This window comes from Myotis lucifugus, unplaced genomic scaffold (genome assembly GCF_000147115.1).
Source record: "Myotis lucifugus unplaced genomic scaffold, Myoluc2.0 scaffold_5, whole genome shotgun sequence".
Lineage (NCBI taxonomy): Eukaryota > Metazoa > Chordata > Mammalia > Chiroptera > Vespertilionidae > Myotis > Myotis lucifugus.
In genome coordinates, this window is record NW_005871053.1 from 11,606,939 (window position 1) to 11,630,868 (window position 23,930).

Below are 23,930 nucleotides of genomic sequence, written 5' to 3' on the forward strand. Positions count from 1 at the left end.
AGTTTAATATATATTTTCTTAAGTAATTAATAAATGTGTATTAAACTAAGTTTAATATATATTTTCTTAAGTAATTAACAAATGTGTATGTGTTATGCAAATGGAAATTTGCATAACAAATATGCTTATTTTTCTTTCTATGCTTTTTAATTTTTCAAATTCTAATTAGGAAGAACAGTAGTTTTTCTTTGTATCTAATTATATGTTTATTATGTCTATAGTTACTTTGTAACTGTCTATAGTAATTTCATCTTATAACATGAGTATAGTTCTTTTGTCTTTCATCTCTTATCCAGATTACATCATAAATATGCCTGTTTTATATGCATACACCACAATATTATGCATGCAATTTTTTAGTACACTATTAATGTTAGCCAAATAAATAAGTCAGTTTATGTGAAAAGAGCCAAGAATAAAACAAATTCAAGGTAAGAGGAAAGTAAAAATATCATCTTTTGAGTTTCTAAAGTCTTTAACACGAGCAAAATCTTAATGTGTCATATAGGAACCCATTCACATCCCTCCAAGTCACATTCCTGATAAGAGTGAAAAAACCAAGAGAACAACCTTAAACACAGGGTTACTGTCCCCCATAGCTGTCATCTTAGTTTTGTCATGTTAGTAGCTACTGGTGGTTGTTTGGTCCCTGTTGTTCATCCCAATCTCCCTGTAATCTCACCATATTCACTTCTTGTTCTACAGAAGCTATCTATAAATATTCCTAATCTGGAACTGGATAACATAGTTTCCCACAAAGAATGGTATAGTTATTCTATTATTTTTAACTTAGAATTCATAAACATGTGATTATAACATACCCTCATACATCTTAAATGTATAAATACACTTTGCTTTATAAGTGGTACTTTTATGTAAATATTATCCTTTAGCACTTCTATTTGAAAATTATGGAAATAAATTCTAATCGGAATCTTTCTATTCAAATCACTACTGTACCTTGTAAAGCAGAGTGAATAGCACAATATGTAAAGTTTTACAGTGCAATAGTCTCATGAGACCTTTATAGCTGGGATGGAGTGGTGTCCTTTTCTTATAAGGAGGCCAAGGATTTCCAGGGAATTTTCCATTCTGTTTTAAACTGTAAAAATAAAACAAAACTAAAATTAGATGGTAGACTCAAGATTAAACTGTAGTATAAACTGTGATTTATTGTCATTAATTTTTGTCACATTTCCTATGCAGTACTTTTTTTTTAATCCTCACCCGAAGATATTTTTCCAAATATTGTCTACCATTTTTAGAGAGAGTGGAAGAGAGGAAAAGACAAAGAGAAATATCGATGTGATAGAAACACATTGATTGGTTGCCTCCTGCACGACCCAACCAGGCCCAGGCCAAGGAGGAGCCTGCAACAGAGGTATGTGCCCTTGACCAGAATCAAACCCAGGACCCTTTGGTCAGCAGGCTGACATTTTCCACTAAGCCAAACAGTCTAGGGCTATGCAGTACTATTTTAATCAAATTGCTTAAAATTTTTAAATGGGCCCTCACCAACATTGCTTAGTGATTAGAGTGCCATCCTGTGCACCAAGGGGACGTGGGTTCCATTCCCGGTCAGGGACATACCCAGGTTGCAGGTTCAATCCCTGGTCAGGGCACAAGTGGATGGGAAGCAACCGATCAATGTTTCTCACATCAATGTTTCTCTCTCTCTCTCTCTCTCTCTCTCTCTCTCTCTCTCTCTCTCTCCCCTCCCGCCCCCTCCAACCTTGCCTCTCTCCCTCTCTCCCTCCCTCCCTTCTTTTTCTTCCTCCCTCCCTCTCTCAATGAAAAAATACATATCCTCAGATGAGGATTGAAAAAGCCAAATGAACATTATTATTGCCTTCCATATTGGATAAAAATGAGTGGAGAGAGCTAAAACTAAAGAGAAATATGAATAGGAAAATGTTAACAAAGGAAAACAAACAGAAAGAATACAAAGTAAAGAACTAGGCAAACAAATTCCCAGTTGTGCCCTAGTCAGGTAGCTCAGTTGCTTTGAACATCGTCCCCAAACGCCAAGGTTGAGGGTTCAATCTCCCTTTGGGGCACATGCAAGGATCAACCAATGAATGCATAAATAAGTGGAACAACAAATCAATGTATTTCTCTCTCTTCCTTTCTCTCTTAAAAAAAAACAATCAATAAAAATATATTATTTTAAATGTCCAATTGCAGTAACTGAATAAAATAGATAACTTAAAAATTCCCCACTACAGCTGGAAAAGCTGGATAAAACATAACATATAACCTTTTGAAGGCATATCTGAAGCACAAAAGAGAAAGTAGAGTTCTCCAAGGTAACGGGAAAAAATAACAAGCACTAACACTGTGTTTGCCAATGGTTTTAAAGTTTTTAGATCTCAAGGTGTTGGACTCACACCAGGCTTAGAGATGGAACTGAGATCCCACATAAAGCTGAGACCTGAAAAGCTTTACCCTCAATGAAAGGATAACTCACAATGAGAACTAAGAAAGTTTGTCTCTTCTATGATGGAAAAATAACAGATTCCCAGGAAGATAATAATCATGAACTTGTATGAACAGAAGACTCAAAACATAAAAGACAAAATCTGAGAGAATTTCACAAAGAAAGTGACAAATCCACACCCTTAATAAAGGATATTAACATATTTCTAACACAGTGGTCGGCAAACCGCGGCTTGCGAGCCACATGCGGCTCTTTGGCCCCTTGAGTGTGGCTCTTCCACAAAATACCACGTGCGGGCGCACACGTACAGTGTGACTGAAACTTCGTGGCCCAGGCGCAGAAGTCGTTTTCAGCCTGGGCGAGTCTATTTTGAAGAAGTGGCGTTTTCAGCCTGGGCGAGTCTAATTTGAAGAAGTGGCGTTAGAAAAAGTGGGGGTTTCGGTCGGTCGGTCAGGCCGAGGGATACGCGGGATATGCAGCGCGGGGGAGGTACATTGTTTTGAGGTACTTTCGCTGAGGTCGACCCCTTCCAACTCTCCCATCCACACTCGTCTATGTGAAACAAGTATACAAGATGAGTGTGGATGGGAGAGTTGGAAGGGGTCGACCTCAGCGAACGTACCTCAATCAGATTGAGGACATTTTTAACAAAGGCCAGCTTAGGAGTACCCTAATTAAGTTAATAACAATGTACCCACCTATATAGTTTAAGTTTAAAAAATTTGGCTCTCAAAAGAAATTTCAATCGTTGTACTGTTGATATTTGGCTCTGTTGACTAACAAGTTTGCCAACCACTGTTCTAAGAGAAAGCCCAGTAAAAATAAATTGGTAAGGATTTTGAAGATTTTTAACAACACAATTAACAATCTCGACCCAAAGACAAATAAAGAACATCCATTAGAGAATACACATAATTTTAACTAATTTTAGAACATTTATAAAAATTGAAAAAACAATAAATTACAAAGTAAATCTCAACACATACAAAAAGAACTAATACACAGATCACAATCACTTATCACAAAGCAAATACAACTAGAAATCAAAGATAACCTCAAACCCCAAACATATAGATCTAAACCAGGTTTCTCAACCTTAACACTAGTGACATTTGGAACCAGGTAATTCTTTGTTTGGGGCGCAGACCTAGCATCTACTAGGTGTCAGTAACAACCCTCCCAGTCTTCACACAATTGCCAAGTGTCTGTGAAGGACAAAAATCATCCCAGGTTGAGAACCACAGGTCTAAATGAGTTCAATTAAAAGTCTATGTGAAAAATAAAAGATGCAATTCTGTTTGCTTCACAGGGGGCCTAGCATATAACAAGCATTCCATAAAGGTGTATTGTTAAATAAAATTTCCTCTTTAAAATTGATTACAAGACTTTAAAAGTTTCAGCCCAATCCTAGTCCAAATTTCTATTTATTACAATGTAAAAGAGAATAATAAAATGTACTATTCATTTAATTCTTATGTAATACTCAAATGAACAGCCACTACCACTGCCTCCTGAAAAAAAGGCAGAACCATCTAAAACAGCAGTATTTAGAAAGGCCACACTAGGTTTTTTCCATGTAAATGCTTTCTCCCACCCATCTTTAATTTTTTAATGTGAACCATTCAAATTTATTTATTCAACAAATATATTCTAAATGCCTACTATGTGCCAGCACTGAAAGAATTACTGAAAATGTAAAAGAGATATACAGACAAAAGTATCTTCCCTCAAGGAACTAACAGTATAGTAAAAGCATACAAGCAAATAGTTATAAAACCACATAAGCATAGAAAGAAACTGCTAAGAAAGCAGAAAAAGGGCAACTTCAGACTATCCCCCTAAGGGTTTTAGAGAAAAATAGGGAAAGATGCTGATGAGTAAACTAGGTTTTGTTTTATTTTGGGGGAGTTGCACCAAAATTTGGCACCAAAATTTTCTTCAAATACATGTGTGATGGATCTTAAATTCAACATATCTCTATTATTATCAAGTCTGGCAAAAGAGAAGTTTCAGTTATACCTAATACATTTATACTTTGATAGTTATCTGGACACATATTTTTTTCAAAATTAAAGACATCTATATCAATTTAAACTTGTTTTTTAAATGTTTACCTTAAGCTTTAGAAAAGCACAAATAAAATATGATGTTCAAAAATATATTAATTACTGAAGTTTAAAAATAAGTGGAATTAATACATTTAAAATAATCTAGAACAACATACAAAATTGAATGCATTAAAAAGATATCCTTCAAAACTTTATTTTCTGCAATCATCAACATTTTAAACTACTTTAAATACTTACAAGTAAAATTCATTTTATTTTGGCTATTTTCCCAGTTAATAGGAATATTACCACACTTTTTGATACCCATTATCTCGGATATCAGACAATTTTATTCTCTTAACTTGTGCCTCCTCTAGTGGTTTAAAAGTAGAACAACATAAAACCAATCTTTGAATTCCACTGGTTTTATGTTTTATAAAATTTATTTTTATCAGATTAAAATCAGATTTTGGGTCAAGATCTTGAGAACATAAGTCTCAGCCAGATTGTTTTTTTTATCTTAAAATATTTTCTCCTCTAAAGACTGAGAGCATACTTTAATGAGAGCATATCACATCTGTGTTATAATTGAAGTGTTTCTACATAAATACAAAATGTCCATTATTATACTAATCAATATAACGAACTTACAATGCTGTATATCTGTCCATTGCAGACTGCACGTCTCTACGGTAAACTGTTCGAAGAATGACCATGACGGGGTCAAACTCCTGATCCCAGACTTCAGCTATTATTCAAAAGAAAGTAGAAACAAAACACTGACTTCATAGGAATAAAGCCAATCTCTAATGATGAATTACATTAAGTATATTTTAAATTTAAAAGATGGGAGAGTTTAATTAGATATATTTGCTTTAATAAGCTTGATGTCATGAATACTTTCTAAATCAAAAATCATAATTTCATCATTATGAAAGTTCTCAAGAACTAGTGAGCAAAAATTTTTATATGATAATACCCCACCATAAAAATTTAGTTCACTGGATATTTTTTATAAATTGTCAACCAGAAAGTGAGAAATACAATGCATTAACACTTTTCAAAGTTGTCATGGTAATGACATATTGAAATTGATCTCCTTACCTTCTCCATAATAATGAACCACTATCCTATGTATGATGGTACACAAGATGATTTTAAGTATTAACTGTACAAACCTTTTTATTTTAATAATTATATTAATGTGTATTAGAAAAATGTACATTGTAAATAAAACCTGTGATCTCACTAATAATCATGCATAGGATGAGGCAAAGTTTTAAAAAAGTGAATCTATTTAAGAAAACACAGTATACTACATATATAATAATAGAAATGATATTTAGATGTGGCAAAATCTACACAATGGAATAATAATTCTAGAAACTGCTACCTCTTTCCTAAATTAAGCTTTTTCCCCTCTCAGTATCTGTAGCAGAATTCTCAACATTTGGAAACATAGTAAGAAGCTTAATAGTAAAAAGGTTAAGATTCTTCCTATACATCTACTATAATTTCAACTTTCTGACATAAGAAACTTTTAACAGTTGTACCTATTTTCTTTTTTTCTTTATTGATTAAGGTATTACATATGTGTCCTTATTCCCCCAATGCCCCCCCCCCACTCATGCCCTCACGCCCCTGGTGTCTGTGTCCATTGGTTAGGCTTATATGCATGCATACAAGTCCTTTGGTTGATCTCTCCCCCTTATCCCCACCCTCCCCTACCTTCCCTCTGAGGTTTGACGGTCTGATCAATGCTTCTCTGTCTCTGGATTTGTTTTTGTTCATCAGTTTATGTTGTTCATTATATTCCATAAATGAGTGAGATCATGTGATATTTATCTTTCTCTGACTGGCTTATTTTGCTTAGCATAATGCTCTCCAGTTCCATCCATGCTGTTGCAAATGGTAAGAATTCCTTCTTTTTTACAGCAACGTAGTATTCCATTGTGTAGATGTACCACAGTTTTCTAATCCACTCATCTGCTGATGGGCACTTAGGCTGTTTCCAGATCTTAGCTATGGTGAATTGTGCTGCTATGAACATAGGGGTGCATATATCCTTTCTGATTGGTGTTTCTGTTTTCTTGGGATATATTCCTAGAAGTGGGATTACTGGGTCAAATGGGACACACTATTCGTCTTAAATTATAAGTATGATCTAAGATCCTTAAGATAGTCCTTCACAAAGACTTTTGCTACTGTTTCTATTATCATTTATTGTCCTTCACTTTTAACTCTATTAATTTGTAAAATTAAAATACCAATGCTTTTATTAGAATTATGAAACCATAGCAATGGAAGAAAACTTTAGTGCTTAACTAGTCCAGAAGGCTTCAAACAGTGTTCCATTGGAGCTGAATTTCCAGAGGTTTAACAGGGGCCACTTTGGAGCAAGGAGGTGTCAAAACAGACAAGAATCTATATATCCGCTACTCACACACACTTTGACAAGAGTCGGGCTGCTTTTAGCAGGTTTGTATAGCAGATTTACTTAAGGCTTAGTTCCCCAAAATTATAGAAAGGTTTATTTAATCACTTTTGAAAACCTTAAAAACCATTCATTTTGCAAATAAGTCAAATCCAAAGATAAACTAATTTTCTCAACATCACACAACTAGCTAATACAATTCAGTACTGTATTTGAATACGACACCCAATTTCTTGCCTCTAATCTTCAAATACCCAGTGCTCCATCTCAGTGTCTAAAACTTTATTGTGTATGACAATCATCTTGTAGAGCTTGTTTAAAAAAAAAAAAAAGCATACTCCCAGAATCCATCCCTAGCGATCTTAATGAGAGCAGATTTGGTTTTCAATAAGGACCACAGATGAGTCTGACAGAGGTAATCCTCACCGCACACTTTAACACGCACTGTACCAGATAAGAACACCACTCCCCTTGGAAGCTCACCTAAATTTTAGATACAAAATTGCTCTCTGCAACAAAGAAAAACTTTTCCTTTAATGGAATATGTCACAACCAGAAACTTTGAGTTATTCTTTGTAAACTCCCTGAAAAATCCCACACAAGAAGGCTTATTCAGCTGTTTTGCCGAACACAGTACATTCTATTTACAACTTCAAAGTGGGCATCAGTTTTTCATTTAGAAAACGAGTACTGAGGTGGTCATGAAGCATGTAACTGCTACTTCTTTTAAAATTTTACCTTACATTAGTGAAAATGTGAAAGTTAAAAAGAAAAGACTGTGAATCAAGAATTTACCTACTTCTGGCTCTTATCACACATGTTATCTATAAATCCCAGGGGAAATCTTAGAAAATCAACCATTTAAGGAAACGATTCTATGTTTTCAAAATGTAAGAAAATGTTTCAGTATTCTATATAGATTTTAATTTCACCTGCTTCAAATTAAAATTTGGGTGGTGAATACTATTTCCAAATCAAATTTTGAAAGCAAATACATTCAAAATGTTTTTAGGTATATATATTGTTTTATAATTTGTGGTTTATTTACAGTTCGTTCACTTATAAAAATGAATTAGATACAGTTCATATATAAAGTTCCTTTTATAATTCAGTCATCTAAAAAGCTTTATTAAAATATAAAAACCATAGATTTGCAAATAAGTGATAGCAATATCACTATATACCATAAAGGACAAACATACATCTATAAGAAAGTTGAAGAAAAAACCCAAAGCAGAATAAATGAAAGGCAAAACATTTTTTTTCAGTATACACAACTCACCTTCAGGAAAACTGATATTTAAAAGAATTTATGTACATAAACGTACCTTTAGGAGTATACATGCCTTGTTGCATAGAACCTCCAGGTTCAAAAACAGGAGCCTTAAAATCAGCTACAGCTGATAAAACTGATTCAAAGCTATAACTGCCCGGAATAATGCCACTTTTGGGATTTGGATTTTCTGGAATATGAAGTATGTGTCAAGAAAAAAAATTCATGACTAAAAGCCAGATTTATAAACTTATTAAGGTACCCCAGTTTCTAACTGTTTTTGCTAAAAAGGCAGAATTGTCTGTAATACATGAAATTGGCCACAAGAGGGCTATATATAATTGTGAATTTTAAAAATATTTTTAATCTGGAAGCCTACTAATAAAGTATATGCTGAAGTTGTTCCCAAGTATATTTCCCCAAAACTAATTAATCAAATTTCAGAAAAGGAAAAATAAAACTCTAAAAAAAATAATTTATATTTTCAGCATTTTACAAATGTGTGCTTTCCCTTAGAAAATCAAAGAGAGCAGACTAAAAATTAACCAAGATTTTTACGAGTAAAGATTGTTTTTCCAAAAACACAAAATGTCATCTCAAAGTAAAAAGAAAAAGATGCTAAGCAAATTTTTTAAAAGAAGGAAACCAGAAAACCACAGACTCTTTCCCACTGGTTTCACATTGAAGTGTACAATTCTTTTAAATTCAAAATTTCTAACATGCTTTTGCTCTGTTACAGCACTGATACACAGTATATAATTGTTTTAAAAATTCTAAAACAACAACAGGATGCTGCTTATGAAAATCTTCAGTTATCAAACAGGAATTCCAATAGGAGTCATTTCACAAAATTGTAGCAAATTATTCCAAACATATTCACAATATACAAAGTAATTTAGTCAAAAATTTACAAGAAAAAATATTTATCACAAAATAACATGATGATCTTGGTCTAAGATTTTATAACAACAAAAAATAACATATCCATGTATGCTCAGTCCTATACAAGGAACCATTAAGTTTTCAAAGTTATAGACAACAATCCTTGCCCTTAAAAACTTCTTGGTTTAATAGTAAACTCGAAGAAAAAATCCTCAGAATGTTTAAAACCCTGGTAATAATAATTATAAGGCAAACCTCTAAACTTTAACCAGAATTCCAGCCAGGCTATACGATAAAGTACTCGCTGCCTTTTACAAGGTGTCCAGCTTTCTTTCACAAATACTGTCCTAGAAGGTCATACATATCCTTGGGTGCCCAGAGCCATCAGTCCTGAGGTCTAACAGAGGCCTAACAAGAGCTCACCGAGAGCCCTAGCCGGTTTGGCTCAGTGGATAGAGCATCAGCCTGCAGACTGAAGGGTCCCAGGTTCAATTCTGGTCAAGGGCACATGCCCAGGTTGCAGGCTCGAGCCCCAGTAGGGGGCGTGCAGGAGGCAGTCAATCAATGATTCTCTCTCAAGACTGATGTTTCTATTGCTCTTTCCCTCTCTCTTCCTCTCTGATATCAATAAAAAATACATTAAAAAAAAAAAAAGAGCTCCCTGAGAGGTGACAATTAGAGGCAAAAACATCTGCCACTAGCCCTGAAGACACAATTGAACAAACACTTGGAGTTCTTTTTTCCATACTATTTTCAAATTCAAAAAAAAGTTTAGTCAAAAAAGTGATATATCTTTAATCTATAAAAATTACTTGTTATTTACATCCTGCAACTATTAGTAAATTAAACTTTTAAAAGGATATGAGGTCCAGCAATGAACTATGTGTCCTGTCATTCATACACAGCTGGGCTACCATCTCTGCCCTAAGAATCTCATCATCAGACATTCCTAAAATAATTAAAAACAGAATTAATAAATCTGAATTAACAAATTATAAAGAAACAACTTATCACACATTTTATTAAGCTGTTTACCAAAAATAAGATGCTTTAAAAATTAAAAAGCAAAGAATACAATGCCCCAAATATAACTGCATTTTAACTACCTGCTGTTTGCAGTTCCCTTAAATTAAGGGTTTTAACATATTAAGTTTGAAACACTGTTTAAATATGTGCACATCCTTTCCTTTTTTCCATAAGCCAGTTATTAACACTGGGAAGGAGAGGAAAGGGAAGAAAATATTTAATACCCAAGTATTAGTATCACTGCTTTTTACCTAAATGTAAACGAAGACTCAAAAGAATCACAAGAAATGTAAGAGCGCCTTCTAACATCGACCTCTCATGCTCTGCATCAAGTACTGTGTTTTGATGTTGCGACGCCATTGTCAACAAATCCACTACCTTAAATCTATGAGAAATATTTGAGACAAATTTTTTGAATGTTAAAACAAAATTAACTTAAATTTCAAATACTTCCTAATACCTGTCTTATAAAAGTATGCTTACCTTTCAAAGACAGATGAAATAAAATAATCTGGGTCAAGTCTAGAAGCACAAACCTTCAAAAGACAAAAAAATCAAAACCATCAATTTTATTTCTCCATATTCAGTTTTACCTCTTATATCAATCATGTTGGGTATTTTTTTTTAATTTTTTGCATCTATGATGTTTTGAAATCTTGGGGAGGCCTTACAGACCCTGCAAGAGACTACCCAGGTACTCTCAAGGAGAGCTAATTCCTAGAGAGAGTAAATAACTCACTTGGGAGCCAGCCTCTTATATGCAAGTCAGTCACCCCCTTTATCTAACTCACATACACCATCCAGTATGCCCCCTACAGTAAATCAATCCAGGACCAAGTACCAGATAGACAGGGACAGTCCCTATGCCGCAAAAACCCACCAAAATTATTCAAACTAGCCAATCCTAAAGTGTTTCCTCTGCCCTGACTTGCCTTTCCTATGGAAACACCAAAAAAAAAAGATAGAGAGAGAGAAAGTTCTACTCTTATATTTCCCCCCTCCTGCTTCCACTTCCTGCACAAATCTAATGCTTCTTCTGTGGTCCTGCATGATGTGGCATGGCCCCTTCTCTTGGGAAATGTAATGAACAAATTCTTCTTTCAATAGCAATGACCTCTCTGTGTTGTCATTCAGTCCTATGAATAAATTAGAATCCTGTGGGTACAAATGAGACATTTCCAATCTAAAGTACAACATCTATTATCAAGTTGGCTTACCTGTAATAGGTAAATGTCAGGATCGATCATGGAATTACAGAAATGAGATTGAACATAGGTCATGGCTTGTCCTTTGATTTGCAGACCATTTCTTACCCACATATTGCTGTGGATTTCAGCAAGACTTGCCTAGTAAAATAAAAATTATGTAAATTGGACAAAGAAGTCATCTAAATTCAATCTTTATAAAATATGTTATATTGAAAAATCACTCCAAAATATTTTATAACTTAATCACAGTATGAGCCTGACATTCTGTCCAATGTTAATTTAAGACATTCAATTCAAATATATACTTTAAATTTTTTAAATGGTTTATGTGGTCTCTTTTGTTGGAATTGTATATGTGAGTTAGTTTTATAAGAGTTATTTAGTGATGGCTTCTGGATATATTTATAGTAATATTCACTGAAATATTAAATAAGGAATCTATGAGAAATATTTGAGACAAATCAAGTAGGTGAATTACCCCAAACAACATGGATAATAAAATAGTGGTGCCACCAAGGCTATAATCCATTAGGTCTACTAACTCCCCAAAGCAGTGCTATAAACTTTCCCTACAAATAAATATAGTGAAAATAATTCCTGAGAAAACTATAACTAAGTGTAAATCTCATAAAAGCAAAAATTCCTAAATATAACCTAGCAAAAATATCAAAACTAAGTTTAATGTTTTTTAAATCTTTATTATTGAAAGTATTACATAAGTCCTCTTGTTCCCCCATTGATTCCTTCTAGCCTGCCCTCGCCCCCCGCCTCCTACCCCAGAAAAATTTTTCAAACATTTTGGCTACTAAAACAATGATAATGGCATAAAAATAAAATAAAGGAAGAATCATTTAACCAAATAATTCAATCAAAATGCTTTAAAAGCCTGAATACGTACTTGAATTTGGAGTGGATGAATCATTAGTTTCATTAACATTTCCTGATCTGGTAAAACAGAATCCAAATCTAGTTCTTGACATTTCACAGCCTAAAAAATATGATTAAAAAGTTACTAATTGAATATATATTTTCTAATATTAAAAAAAAGAATTGTTTAATGATAATCTTACCTTACTCAGAAACATAGCATAGTAACGATGTAGTGGCAGATGAAAGGTGACTTGGTTGGGAGCTGGCTGGAATAAACAAACAAAATCCACAAGTCAAAGAATGTTTGACAGAAGTTCAAAGAAGGTTTTAAAATGTTGAAACCACACTTTCACCTTGATTTATTCCTATATTTTTAATCAAGACTTAAAATTTTAGAAGTATAGCTTTAAAAAATACATAGAAAGATAAAACTATTCTATTTTAAACACCTAAATCTAAGTTCCTGAAGGCAAAAACTGCATACTACTCAACTCTGAAGCCTCTGAAGCCCCAGCACAGAGTAAGAAATGGGAGAGATGTCCCTTCACAGTAGGCCACTTGGGAATCTTCAAATGCATGCATACCAAACACATACTAGTAACATGAACAACTGCAGCTCACCGACATTGAGCACTCATCATGTGACAGTCCCCCTTTATTCACATTACCCCATTTAATCCTCATAAAAATCCTGTGAAGTAGGAACTATTAATAGTCTCATTTTATAAAAAGGGAAATTCAAACTTAGAAAACATAAGTAACTTCCTAACAAGTAGAAGTTAGTCTGGACCCACTGTTATATTCAGAGTGGTAAGAGCCTCTGATTATAGTCCTAAACTGAGTATAGGTGAAATGCTTGCCTAGGTTCCTTCACGAGCTAAGTGAGATGTTCCCCATATCAGTGCTGAACACACAACTTCCATAATTAAGCTTAGTACAATATATCTTCAAGACTTTTGGCAACCTTGTGACTATTATAGAATTTGTATTTTAAATGTGTGAATCCTATGGGTCACACTATCACTATAGGGCAAAAATACACAATAGCTGTCTTTTTTAAAGAAATTTTAAAAAATTAAAAAAGTATTTTTAATGCTTTTATAAATTTTAGTAAAGTTTTTTCATGTTAAAAAATATTGTCCGGCCAGCACCGGTTTGGCTCAGAGGATAGAGCGTCAGCCTGCGGACTGAAAGGTCTCAGGTTCGATTCCGGTCAAGGGCATATACCTTGGTTGCGGGCACATCCCCAGTAGGACATGTGCAAGAGGCAGCTGATCGATGTTTCTCTCTCATCAATGTTTCTAACTCTCTATCCCTCTCCCTTCCTCTCTATAAAAAATCAATAAAATATATTTAAAAAAAAATATTGTCCAGAACATTCAGATAATAATGCTAATGTAGTATCAGTATAGAACTATAAAGAGCTGCAATATGTCAGATCCGTGAAAGTTTTTTTCAAAAATATGAGAATAGCATCCTCCTCATTATGTGAATAAAAGTCTATAAATTAGTCTAATAAATAAAAGTTTGCCTTCCATAAAAAGGAAGAAATTTCTGACACATGCTACAAGATGGATGAACCTTGAGGACTTTTTGCTAAGTGAAATAAGCCAGTCACAAAAAGACAAATACTATGTGATTCTACTTATATGAGTTACTTAGTTAAAATCATAGAGACAGAAAGTATAATGGTGGAGTAAGGCTAGGGTGTGGGAAGGGGAATTTAATGGGTTAGTTTCAGTTTTGGGGAAAAAAAACAACAACAACAACAACAAAAAACAGCAGAGGTTCCATCTGTGTAGGACTCAAAAATCACCCAGGGAATTGAAGTAGTCTGAAACATGGTCTTCCTTCTACATATGGCATATTGTAATGCCACTTTATAAGAGGAATAAAAGGGGCTTCTAATAGTAAACGTGTCTGACTAATTAGAAGCAAGACCTTGCTTAATTCATACAGAGCCTGTTCTATGTTATTCATTATTAATAACAAGCACCTTTGTTCAAACCCTCTCAAGAACGATGACCAATTTAAAAAGTTGTGATACTGTTTCCATCAATATTCCCCATCCTATTCACATTTGCACTGTCATTTTTACCTCTTCAAATAAAACTAATTTACTCCTGACAAATACTGAGACATACACATTTAAGCACAGGAAAAAATATCATGCCCTTCTCTAGGAAATAAACAAACATAAGTAATGCACTGTGGAACCTCCTAGATGTCAAAGAACTGGTGTCCCACTTCTTCCTTTATAAAACTTAATGATATCACTTGGAGTGCGGGAAACGAGTTAAGTCGGCTCGCGTGAATTGCGCGTACTCCGCGGGAGCCGTCTTTAACTCGGTTCATATAGATTTGTGGTGGAGTGCGGGAAACGTGTAAACTCGGGCCGATTGTAACTGCGTATTACCAAATATTTGTTTGTAATCCACCCTTTTGGTGGATGGAACAAAACCAAAAGACAGAGCCATCTTATATTTTGGCGGGAAATTCACCCGCACTCCAAGTGATATTATTCACTCTGACTTCTTTCCCTTGTCCTATGAAAAGGTATTCATTATTTTCAGTGTTAAATGTAATCTAACAGTTCTTTTCTTAAATGCTTTTACATATATCAAAAATGTACATACCTCATCTACAAAGTTAATTGCATCAAACCAGTCTTGAAGAGCTTCAAGGCAATATCTAACAACATTTCGAGTATATTCTTGGGTTTCCTAAAATAATAAGTTATACAGCACATATATATGTGTGTGTATTTTCAACTTCAAATTATATGCAATACATAAAACTAAGTTATATGCATTATATATAATGGTAAAATATTTTTTTCAAAACAAGTACATTTGTCATTTCAAGAAATCATCCTTTCACAAATACTAACAATCAATGACAATTATAAAAATTAAAGAACACAATCTGCTACATATTCCTTTAAATGAATCAAAGCTGAAATAGATTTATATAATATAAACCAGGTTCCATTTCAAGACATCCCAAAAATATTATAAATTCTCTAATCTTATTGTTTAACAGGTACAGAGTTTCTTTTGGGGGATGATAAAATGTTTTGGAAATGGATAGTGATCATGCTTGCACAACATTGTAAATGTACTTAATGTCACTGAATTAGGCACCTAAAAATGGTTAAAGAGGTAAAATTTATGTTATATATATTTTACTACAATAAAAAAACAACAAAAATAAAAAGGGAAGAATATATAACTACTATAAGTAACCTATAAATATATTTGTTTGCAACAGAATTTAGAAGAAAAAAGTATAAGTATGTGTCACTAATGCTTTATGGAGAAATGGATCCAGTGAAATAGGCATCTATTAAGTTAAATGGGAAAATAAATGATGAAAGCCTTTGCAAAAATAAAGTGGGCTAAGAATTTGGATAGACATTTACATGAGAAGATGCTCAACATTATCAGTCATTAGAAAAATACAAATCAAAGCCACAGTAAGATACCATCCATATAAACTAAGATAGCGATTTTAAAATGTAAAATAAAAAGTATTGGCAATGATAGAAACTGAAACTCTCATACATTGTTGGTGGGAATGTAAAATGCCCAAGAAAATTAAAAGCATATATATTTACACAAAAACTTGTATACAATTGTTTACAGAAGCAATATTCATAGTAGCCACACACAAAAAAGAATCAATTCAAGAATGGACAAGTAAAATCTATGTGATGGAATACTATTCAGCCATAAAAAGAAATGAAGTACTGATTAATATATACTGTAACACAGCTGAACCATGAAAACATTACTAAGTGAAAGAAGCCAGACACAAAAGGCCAAATATTGTATGATTCCATTTATATGAAATGTCCAGATAAACAAATTCAGGCAGAAGGGAGATAGGGTTTCCAGGGGATGAGAAGAGGTTGAAATTGGAAGGTATGAAGCAGGGAGGGGAAGGTGATAAAAATGTTCTGGAATTAGTAGTAATGGTTGCACAACTTTGTAAATATACTATAAACTACTGAACTGTACACTTTAAAAAGGTTAAAATGGTGAATTTTATGTTATGTGAATTTTAAATATATATGTAAATATCTTTTTACATATGTAAATTACTCTGGGCCTCTAAAGAAAGTTAAGTTTCACATTCATTGTTGACTTCTCCTTCATCCTGCTCAGTCTCCATGTCCTGTTAATTCTTCCTTGATATTATTATCTCGTAAGTTCACTCCTATTTCCACCTATTTCTGCTACGATCCAAACCAAGTATCACTTATCTAGTTTCCTTGCTGATAGTCACTCTGTTCTAATCTATCCCATTTATAAATATTTATCTTTATAAAAATACTAGAGGCCCAGTGCACAAATTCGTGCACCTGTGGGGTCCCTCGGCCTGGCCTGTGCCCTCTCACATTCCAGGACATCAGACTGCCAGTTTTGAGGATCGGCCGAAACTGGCAGTCCGATGTCCCCCGAGGGATGTAGTAGTGCCCGAAGCAGCAGGCAGCTGGGGAGGAGCCCCAGCTAGGGCTGGGCACCACTCCTGCCCATCCCAGCCCCGCTGTGCCTGCCACTGCCGCTGCTTGGTAGTGCTGCCTGGGAAGCTTCTGGCTGAGCTGTGCTCCCACTGTGGGAGTGCACTGACCACCAGGGGGTAGCTCCTGCATTCAGCATCTTCTCCCTGGTGGTCAGTGCGCATCATAGTGACCGGTTGACTAGTTGTTCTGTCGTTCGGTTGTTTAGGCTTTTATATAGAGATATTATTTTAAAGCACATTCTGTTTCCCATCTCTCACAGGAAAAAATATAATGGCACTTATAAATTACAATAAATAATCTGTCATAACCAAACTAACTGGTAGATAATTCAGGACTAAAGAAACTTTAAAAACCAAATGTTCTCCTATTTTGTCAAGGATTTGGACAAAAGAGTACCAATATTCCTTCTCAACACTAATGTAAACTGACACAATCCCTTTGGAGAATAATTTAAAAAGTGGGTATCAAGACTCTTTTAAAAAGTGGGCAGTTTATTCCATTCCTAAATATAGCATATTTAATAATCTGTTCAGATAATCTCTCTCCCATCTCCTCACCACTAACACACCCACTCAAAAAAAATTTAGTATGCATGCTAACTACTTGTTAGTTTCTCATCTTTGGCAAATTACTTAAATTGTATGAGTCTCCGTTTCTCATTTGTAAAAATGGGAATTAATACTACTTACTTCCTAGTACTGTTATGAAGTAGCAAATGAAATAATGTATGTAAAATGCTCTGTGTCAAAAAATAAATAAATAAAATGCTCTGTGTCATAGTCTAGCACTACTTCTGACTATACTTCTAAGCAGTTAAGTGTCCCAGGGACAAGGCCAGACACTTCTGTCAAGTATGCAGTAACCCAAAGTTGCCACTAGGTGGAGATTTTATAGCTTGTTTGTTCTGTTCAAAAAGCAAAAATTAATAATATTCTAGAAATGAGCCATCCTTTATCCATTCTATCTGTTATTAAATAATCTAGTACTACTGTTTTAACTAGCTCTTACCATTTTCAACAACCAAACAGAATTCAGGGCAATCATACAAAGTAAGCTATCAGGTGAAGTTCCCGTTTTGATTGCTAATCTTTTAGTTTTCAATTTTCTAATTAGAGAATATAAACACAAAGAAATAGCTTCCCCCCTCTTAAATAATCGTCTTTCTTCTAGTTTACATTTCTAAAACCTGACAACACTGCTGCTAAAGACATTCTTGCTTAAGAGACAATTATAATAAAGTGGTAAAGAGCACTGATTGTAAAATCCGACGAATTTGTTTCAAACTCAGCTTTCACTTGTAGTTTTGTGAACTTGGACAAGTTATTTAACCTATGAAAGAAAGGGATGATACTATTTACTTCATTAGAGATGGTATGTGGATTAAGTAAGAATATAACCTCAAGAATACAGTGTAAAGAACAATGTCTGGCAAACTGTAAGTGCTCAAGAGATCATCTTATCTAAGACCAAGACACTACTGTCTCAGATACTACCAGGACAATATGAACTTGCTTTCTCTCTGTTCTCTCACTTTACAGATTAAGGGAACCATAACACATTTGCAATCCTGGCCTTCAGAGCTAAAAATAAATAAAAATAAACTACTGCCCGGTAGGCGTGGCTCAGTGGTTGAGCATCAACCTATAAACCAGGAGGCTACGGTTCAATTCCCAGTCAGGGCACATGCCCGGGTTGTAGGATCAATCCCCAGTGTGGGGCATACAGGAGGCAGCCGATTAATCATTCTCTCTCATCACTGATGTATCTATCTCTCTCTCCCTTTCCCTTCCTCTCTGAAGTAAATAACTTAAAATATATAAATTACTGCCTAGAAACAATGATTTCTCATAATTATGTAACCTCAGCTTCATAATCCAAAGTCATCCTCAAAACTGTTGGCACCTCCTAAAATAATGTCTTTTTATTATCAACATCGTATCAATCCTCCCTCCTAAATCACTGTCTTCTGTTGGCTTACATGACACTGAATTCTTCTGGTTTTTCTCGTTCCCTCCATATCCAAATGTTAGTTGTTTCTTCAGAGTCCATTGCTCTTCTCTTCCTACTTTATATCATCCCATTGCCAATGATAAATATCATCTATATGCCCAAGGGTCTAAAATTTATAACCTTAGTCCAGACTCCTCCTCTGAGCACAAAACTCATATAGCCATCTATTCTAGCTCATTCTACCTCATATATTCCAGCTGCCTATTCACTATTTCCACTTGGATGTTTCATAGGCATCTCAAACTTAGCACATCTAAAACTAACTCTAATCTTTTTAAACCTACTTTTTCTATCAATCTTTTCTATTTCTGTACCTAGTTACCCAAAAGTCTTTCTCTCTCACTCATCAACAACATACAATCCATCACTAAGCCTATTGATTCTATCTCCAAAATACATCTTCAATATCTAAAGGGCATCTTGAATATACCTTGAATTTCAAAGCTGAATGTCCTATCTAGACTATTATCACAGCATCTTAATTGGTTTATTTGCTTCTAGTCCTGATGCTCTCCACATCCCCCTCAATCAGTCTTCCCAAAACTACAATGATCTTTTAAGTATATATCTGATCAAACCTCTGTTTAAAAATCTTCACTGGCTTCTCCTTAAAATTAAATCCAAGATTCATTAACATGATCTATAAGGAACTGCTTTAATAATCTGATCCCCGCCACTCTCTCCAACTCCATGTTCTACTCTGTCGCTCTAGCCACAAATTCCTTAAAAGGACCAATCACTGGAGGCAGGCTATTCCAGTCTATCTCTCCTACTACCCTGATAACCCCAGTTTTATTGTTCACATAGCTGGTACCTACATAATCTTTCTTCAGAAAGACCTTCACAGATCCTCACATCTAATCAGTCTGAGATCCTACCATCACAGCAATCTGTTATTATTCTATAGAGTACTTAGAGAAGTTTACAAAGTAAAGCTACTTGTTTATTTACTTAATGTCTATCTCCCCTATTAGACTGCTCCATGAGAGAAAGAACCAAGTCTACTTTTTCAACATCAAAAACCCAAGAATCTAGATACTCTCTAGCACAGAATAGCATTCAATAAACATTTTGAATGAACAAACAAATCACATATTATATGACAGTTTATAATAAAGTATATAGAGATTAACAAGGTAATACATATAAATCTAACTGAAAGAACTTAAATGAGCAGATTACATATAAGTTGAGTCTTATAAGTAGAATTTTTGAAGAGCTAACACTAGTGGTTCTTCACAATCATTAGAATCACTGCTGAGATCCTACTGCACATCAATTAAATCTAAATCTCTGACAGTGGGGCTTAGGCACATGTAATTTTAAAGCTTCCCAGGTGATTTTCATGTAAAAGAAGCACTGGACTAAGCAGAGAGGATGAAAGAGCATATGCCAAAAAAGGGACTAGCTTAGAAAAAAGCATAGAAGTAGAGAAAGAACAATGCAGGTGGCGACCCACAGTGGCTCCTGTTCTTGGGGGCCCAGCCTGGGCTCCCCCCTTACCAAGAGCTGCCATTAGGCAGACCCAACCATGGCCCCCTACAGACTACAAACCTGAAGGGCAGCAAGATCCTTTGCACCCATAACTTGAAAGGGAACAGTTATTGCCTTTTCGGGAGGTTGTCTAGCTGCAACATGTGCAAGGAACACCCTTCAGTGTCTGGGTACCACGCTGTGCTATAGCCTGGGGTGTCCAGCCCCGATGGAGAATGCAATGGCTATGGGCCTGATTCCTACCTCTATGACCTGGGAAGCACCCACGGCACCTTTCTCAACAAGACTTACATCCCACCCCACACCGATTGTCAGCTCCAAGTCGGACATGTTCTTCATTTCTGTGCAGCACTTGGCTCTTTCTTTTCAGGGACCAGAGGAAGACCGAGAGGTAGAATCCGAGTTGACAGTAACACAATTGAAGGAATTGGGCAAGAAGCAACAAATGATGTTTGAAAAGATAAAGGGAAAAACTCAAATGAAGATGAGGAAAGGGATACCACTAAAAGGAAGAGAAATACTAGTAGTCAAGATGAAATGGGGTGCACTTGGGGAATGGGAAAAGATGCTGTAGATCAGGAGGCTGAAGAGAACCCCATTGTTATAGAATTTCAGCAGGAAAGGCTGAATATATTTTCTATTGATTTCAGAGAGCAAGGAGAGGGAGAGGGAGAGAGAGATAGAAACATCAATGATGAGAGAGAATCATTGATCAGTTGCCTCCTGCACGCCCCACACTGAGGATCGAGCCTGCAACCCGGGCATGTGCCCCTGACTGGAATTGTACCTGGGACCCTTCAGTCCACAGGCTGATGCTCTATCCACTGAGCCAAACCGGCTAGGGCAAGGCAGGCCTTTTATACAAAGGATCCAAAAAAGATTCTCCAAAGGTTTATTTTTGACCGAGAAATAGAATATGAATTTGATAAACAGGGACACAGCACTTGGCTCTACAGGGTTAGATTACCTGTGGATGATTCCACTGGAAAACAATTGGTGGCTAAGGCTGTACACTTGGGAAAGAAAAAAGAAGCAATGATCCAGTGCTCACTGGAAGCCTGTCCAATCCTCGATACTTTGGGATTTCTGAGGCAGGAGACAGTGTCTCACAAAAGGAAAGTGAAGAACTGAGAAGAGGAAGACTTTTATGACAATGATGATGACATATTTCTTGATTGGACTGGCCTGGTTGAAAAGAAGCTTCTAGAGTCTAAATGAAGAAGGCTGGGAAGATTGATGAAAAGCCAGAGACCTTTGAATCATTGGTTGCAAAGTTGAATGATGCTGAAAAAGAACTCTGAAATTTCTGAGAGACTGAAAGCCTCAAGCAAAGCTCTATGAGAGTCACCACCTCAGGACTCTTTAGATGCGTTCATGTCTTAAATGAACAGGGAATGCACTGGATGGTGTGTCCTGGAAGAAACTTCACCTGAGAACTTTTGAACTGAGGAAAGAACAACAGAGACTTAAAGGATTGACAAAAACTGTAAAGCCAGCAGAGATTCTGGAACTAAAAAGGACTAAAAGTCAGACTATAGATGCTGAAAAATAAGCTAAAAAGTTTACATCTTCCTTTCTTTGGTGTCATGAAAGAAGAACACAAATTCAAATTAAAAACTGGAACAGTAGGAAAGATACCCCCTAAGCGTCCTGAACTCCCTCTAATTCTAATGAGAATGAAGGCTGAGCCTAAATTAGAAGAAGAGGAGAAAGAAAAGGAGGATCAGAAAGAAACTGTCATTATTCACAGATGATATGATATTGTACATATAAAACCCTAAAGATTCCACACAAAAACTGCTAGATTTAATAAATGAATTTGGAAATATAGCAGGATATAAAATTAACATCCAGAAATCAATATTTTTATACACCAATAATGGACTCACAGAAGGAGAAATTTTTTAAAAATCCCAGTTACTATTGCAACAAAAAATTAAGATTAACTTAACTAAGGAGGTAAAAGACCTGTACTCAGAAAACTACAGGACATTGAAAAGAGATAGAGGAAGATATAAACAAGTGGAAGAATATACCTTGTTCATAGATTGATAGAATTAACATCATTAAAATGTCCATACTACCCAAAGCATTCTATAGGTTCAATGCAATCCCTATTAAAATACCAACAGCATATTTCACAAATCTAGAACAAATACTCAAAAAAATTTATATGGAACCAAAAAAAACACACAAATAGCCACAACAAACTTAGCTACTGTAATCAAAACAGCCTGGTACTGGCACAAGAACAGATCAATGAATCAGAACAGAGAACCCAGAAATCAACTCAAGCAATTATTCTCAATTAATATTTGACAATGGAGGCAAAGGCATACAATGGAGTAAAGAAAGTCTCTTCAATAAATGGTGTTGGGAAAATTGGACAGGTGCATGCAAAAAAATGAAACTAAACCACCGGCTTATACAATACACAAGAATAAACTCAAAATGAATAAAAGACTTATATGTAAGTTGTGAAACCATAAAAATCCTAGAAGAAACCATAGGCAGCAAAATCTCAGACATCTCCCATGACAATATGTTTTACAGATACATCTCCTAGGGCAAGGGAAACAAAGGAGAAAATAACCAAATGGAACTACATCGAAATATAAAGCTTCTCCACAGCAAAAGAAACCATCAACAAAATGAAAAGGGAGCCCACTGTATGGGAGAATATATTTGCCCATGATATATCTGATAAGGGATTAATTTCCAAAATATATAAGGAACTCATACAACTTAACAAAAGAAAGAGAAACAATCCAATTAAAAATTTGGAAAGCACCTCGCCTAAGTGGACAAGAGGTATGAAAAAAATGCTTAAGATCACTAATCAGCCCTGACCCGTTTGGCTCAGTGGATAGAGCGTCGGCCTGCGGACTCAAGGGTCCCAGGTTCGATTCCGGTCAAGGGCATGTACCTGGGTTGCAGGCACATCCCCAGTAGGGGATGTGCAAGAGGCAGCTGATCGATGTTTCTCTCTCATCAATGTTTCTAACTCTCTATCCCTCTCCCTTCCTCTCTGTAAGAAATCAATAAAATATATTTTAAAAAAAAAGATCACTAATCATCAGAAAGATGCAAATTAAAACAACTATGAGATATCACCTCACAGCTGTCAGAATGGCTACCATCAACAAATCAACAACTGACAAGTGCTGGCGAGGACGTGGAGAAAAGGGAACCCTAGTACACTGCTGATGAGAATGCAGACTGGTGCAGCCACTGTGGAGTTCCTCAAAAAATTAAATATGGAACTGCTATTTGACCAGTGATCCCACTTCAAGTAGAATATCCCACTCAGAAAGAATATCTGAACCCCTATGTTCACAGCAGCCCAATTTATAATAGTTAAGATCTGGAAACTGTCCAAATGCCCACCAGTATATGAGCGAATAAAAAAATTGTGGTATATCTATACCATGGAATACTACACAGCTGAAAAAAGGATTTGTTACATTTTGAAATAGCATGGAGGGACCTAGAGAGTATTATGCTAAGCAAAATAAGTCAGTCAGATAAAGTATCACATGGTCTCACTCATATGTGGAATCTAATAAACAAAATAAATGGATGAACAAAATAGATCCAGAGACACTGAAGCATGGAACAGACTGATGAATCTCAGAGGGAAGGCAGGGGTGGGTTGGTGGGCAGGTGGGGAGAGATTAACCAAAGAACATATAATGCATATATGCATAACACATGGACACAGAC

The 23,930-nt window shown here is 35.3% G+C and overlaps 1 protein-coding gene across 12 annotated transcripts in view; it reads right to left on the reverse strand.

The window, feature by feature from the left end:
• UBR3 (ubiquitin protein ligase E3 component n-recognin 3 (putative)) overlaps nt 1-23,930 on the reverse strand; it is a 173,364-nt gene that overhangs the window by 89,253 nt on the left and 60,181 nt on the right. For all 12 annotated transcript variants that reach the window (XM_023745047.1, XM_023745010.1, XM_023745011.1 and 9 more), the window contains 10 exons: nt 14,815-14,901; nt 12,379-12,444; nt 12,207-12,296; nt 11,318-11,446; nt 10,584-10,636; nt 10,352-10,485; nt 9,938-10,023; nt 8,248-8,389; nt 5,137-5,233; nt 961-1,102 (listed from right to left, as the gene is read on the reverse strand). In XM_023745047.1, coding sequence (XP_023600815.1) covers nt 961-1,102; nt 5,137-5,233; nt 8,248-8,389; nt 9,938-10,023; nt 10,352-10,485; nt 10,584-10,636; nt 11,318-11,446; nt 12,207-12,296; nt 12,379-12,444; nt 14,815-14,901 — 1,026 coding nt within the window. The remainder of the gene's footprint in view (nt 1-960; nt 1,103-5,136; nt 5,234-8,247; nt 8,390-9,937; nt 10,024-10,351; nt 10,486-10,583; nt 10,637-11,317; nt 11,447-12,206; nt 12,297-12,378; nt 12,445-14,814; nt 14,902-23,930) is intronic.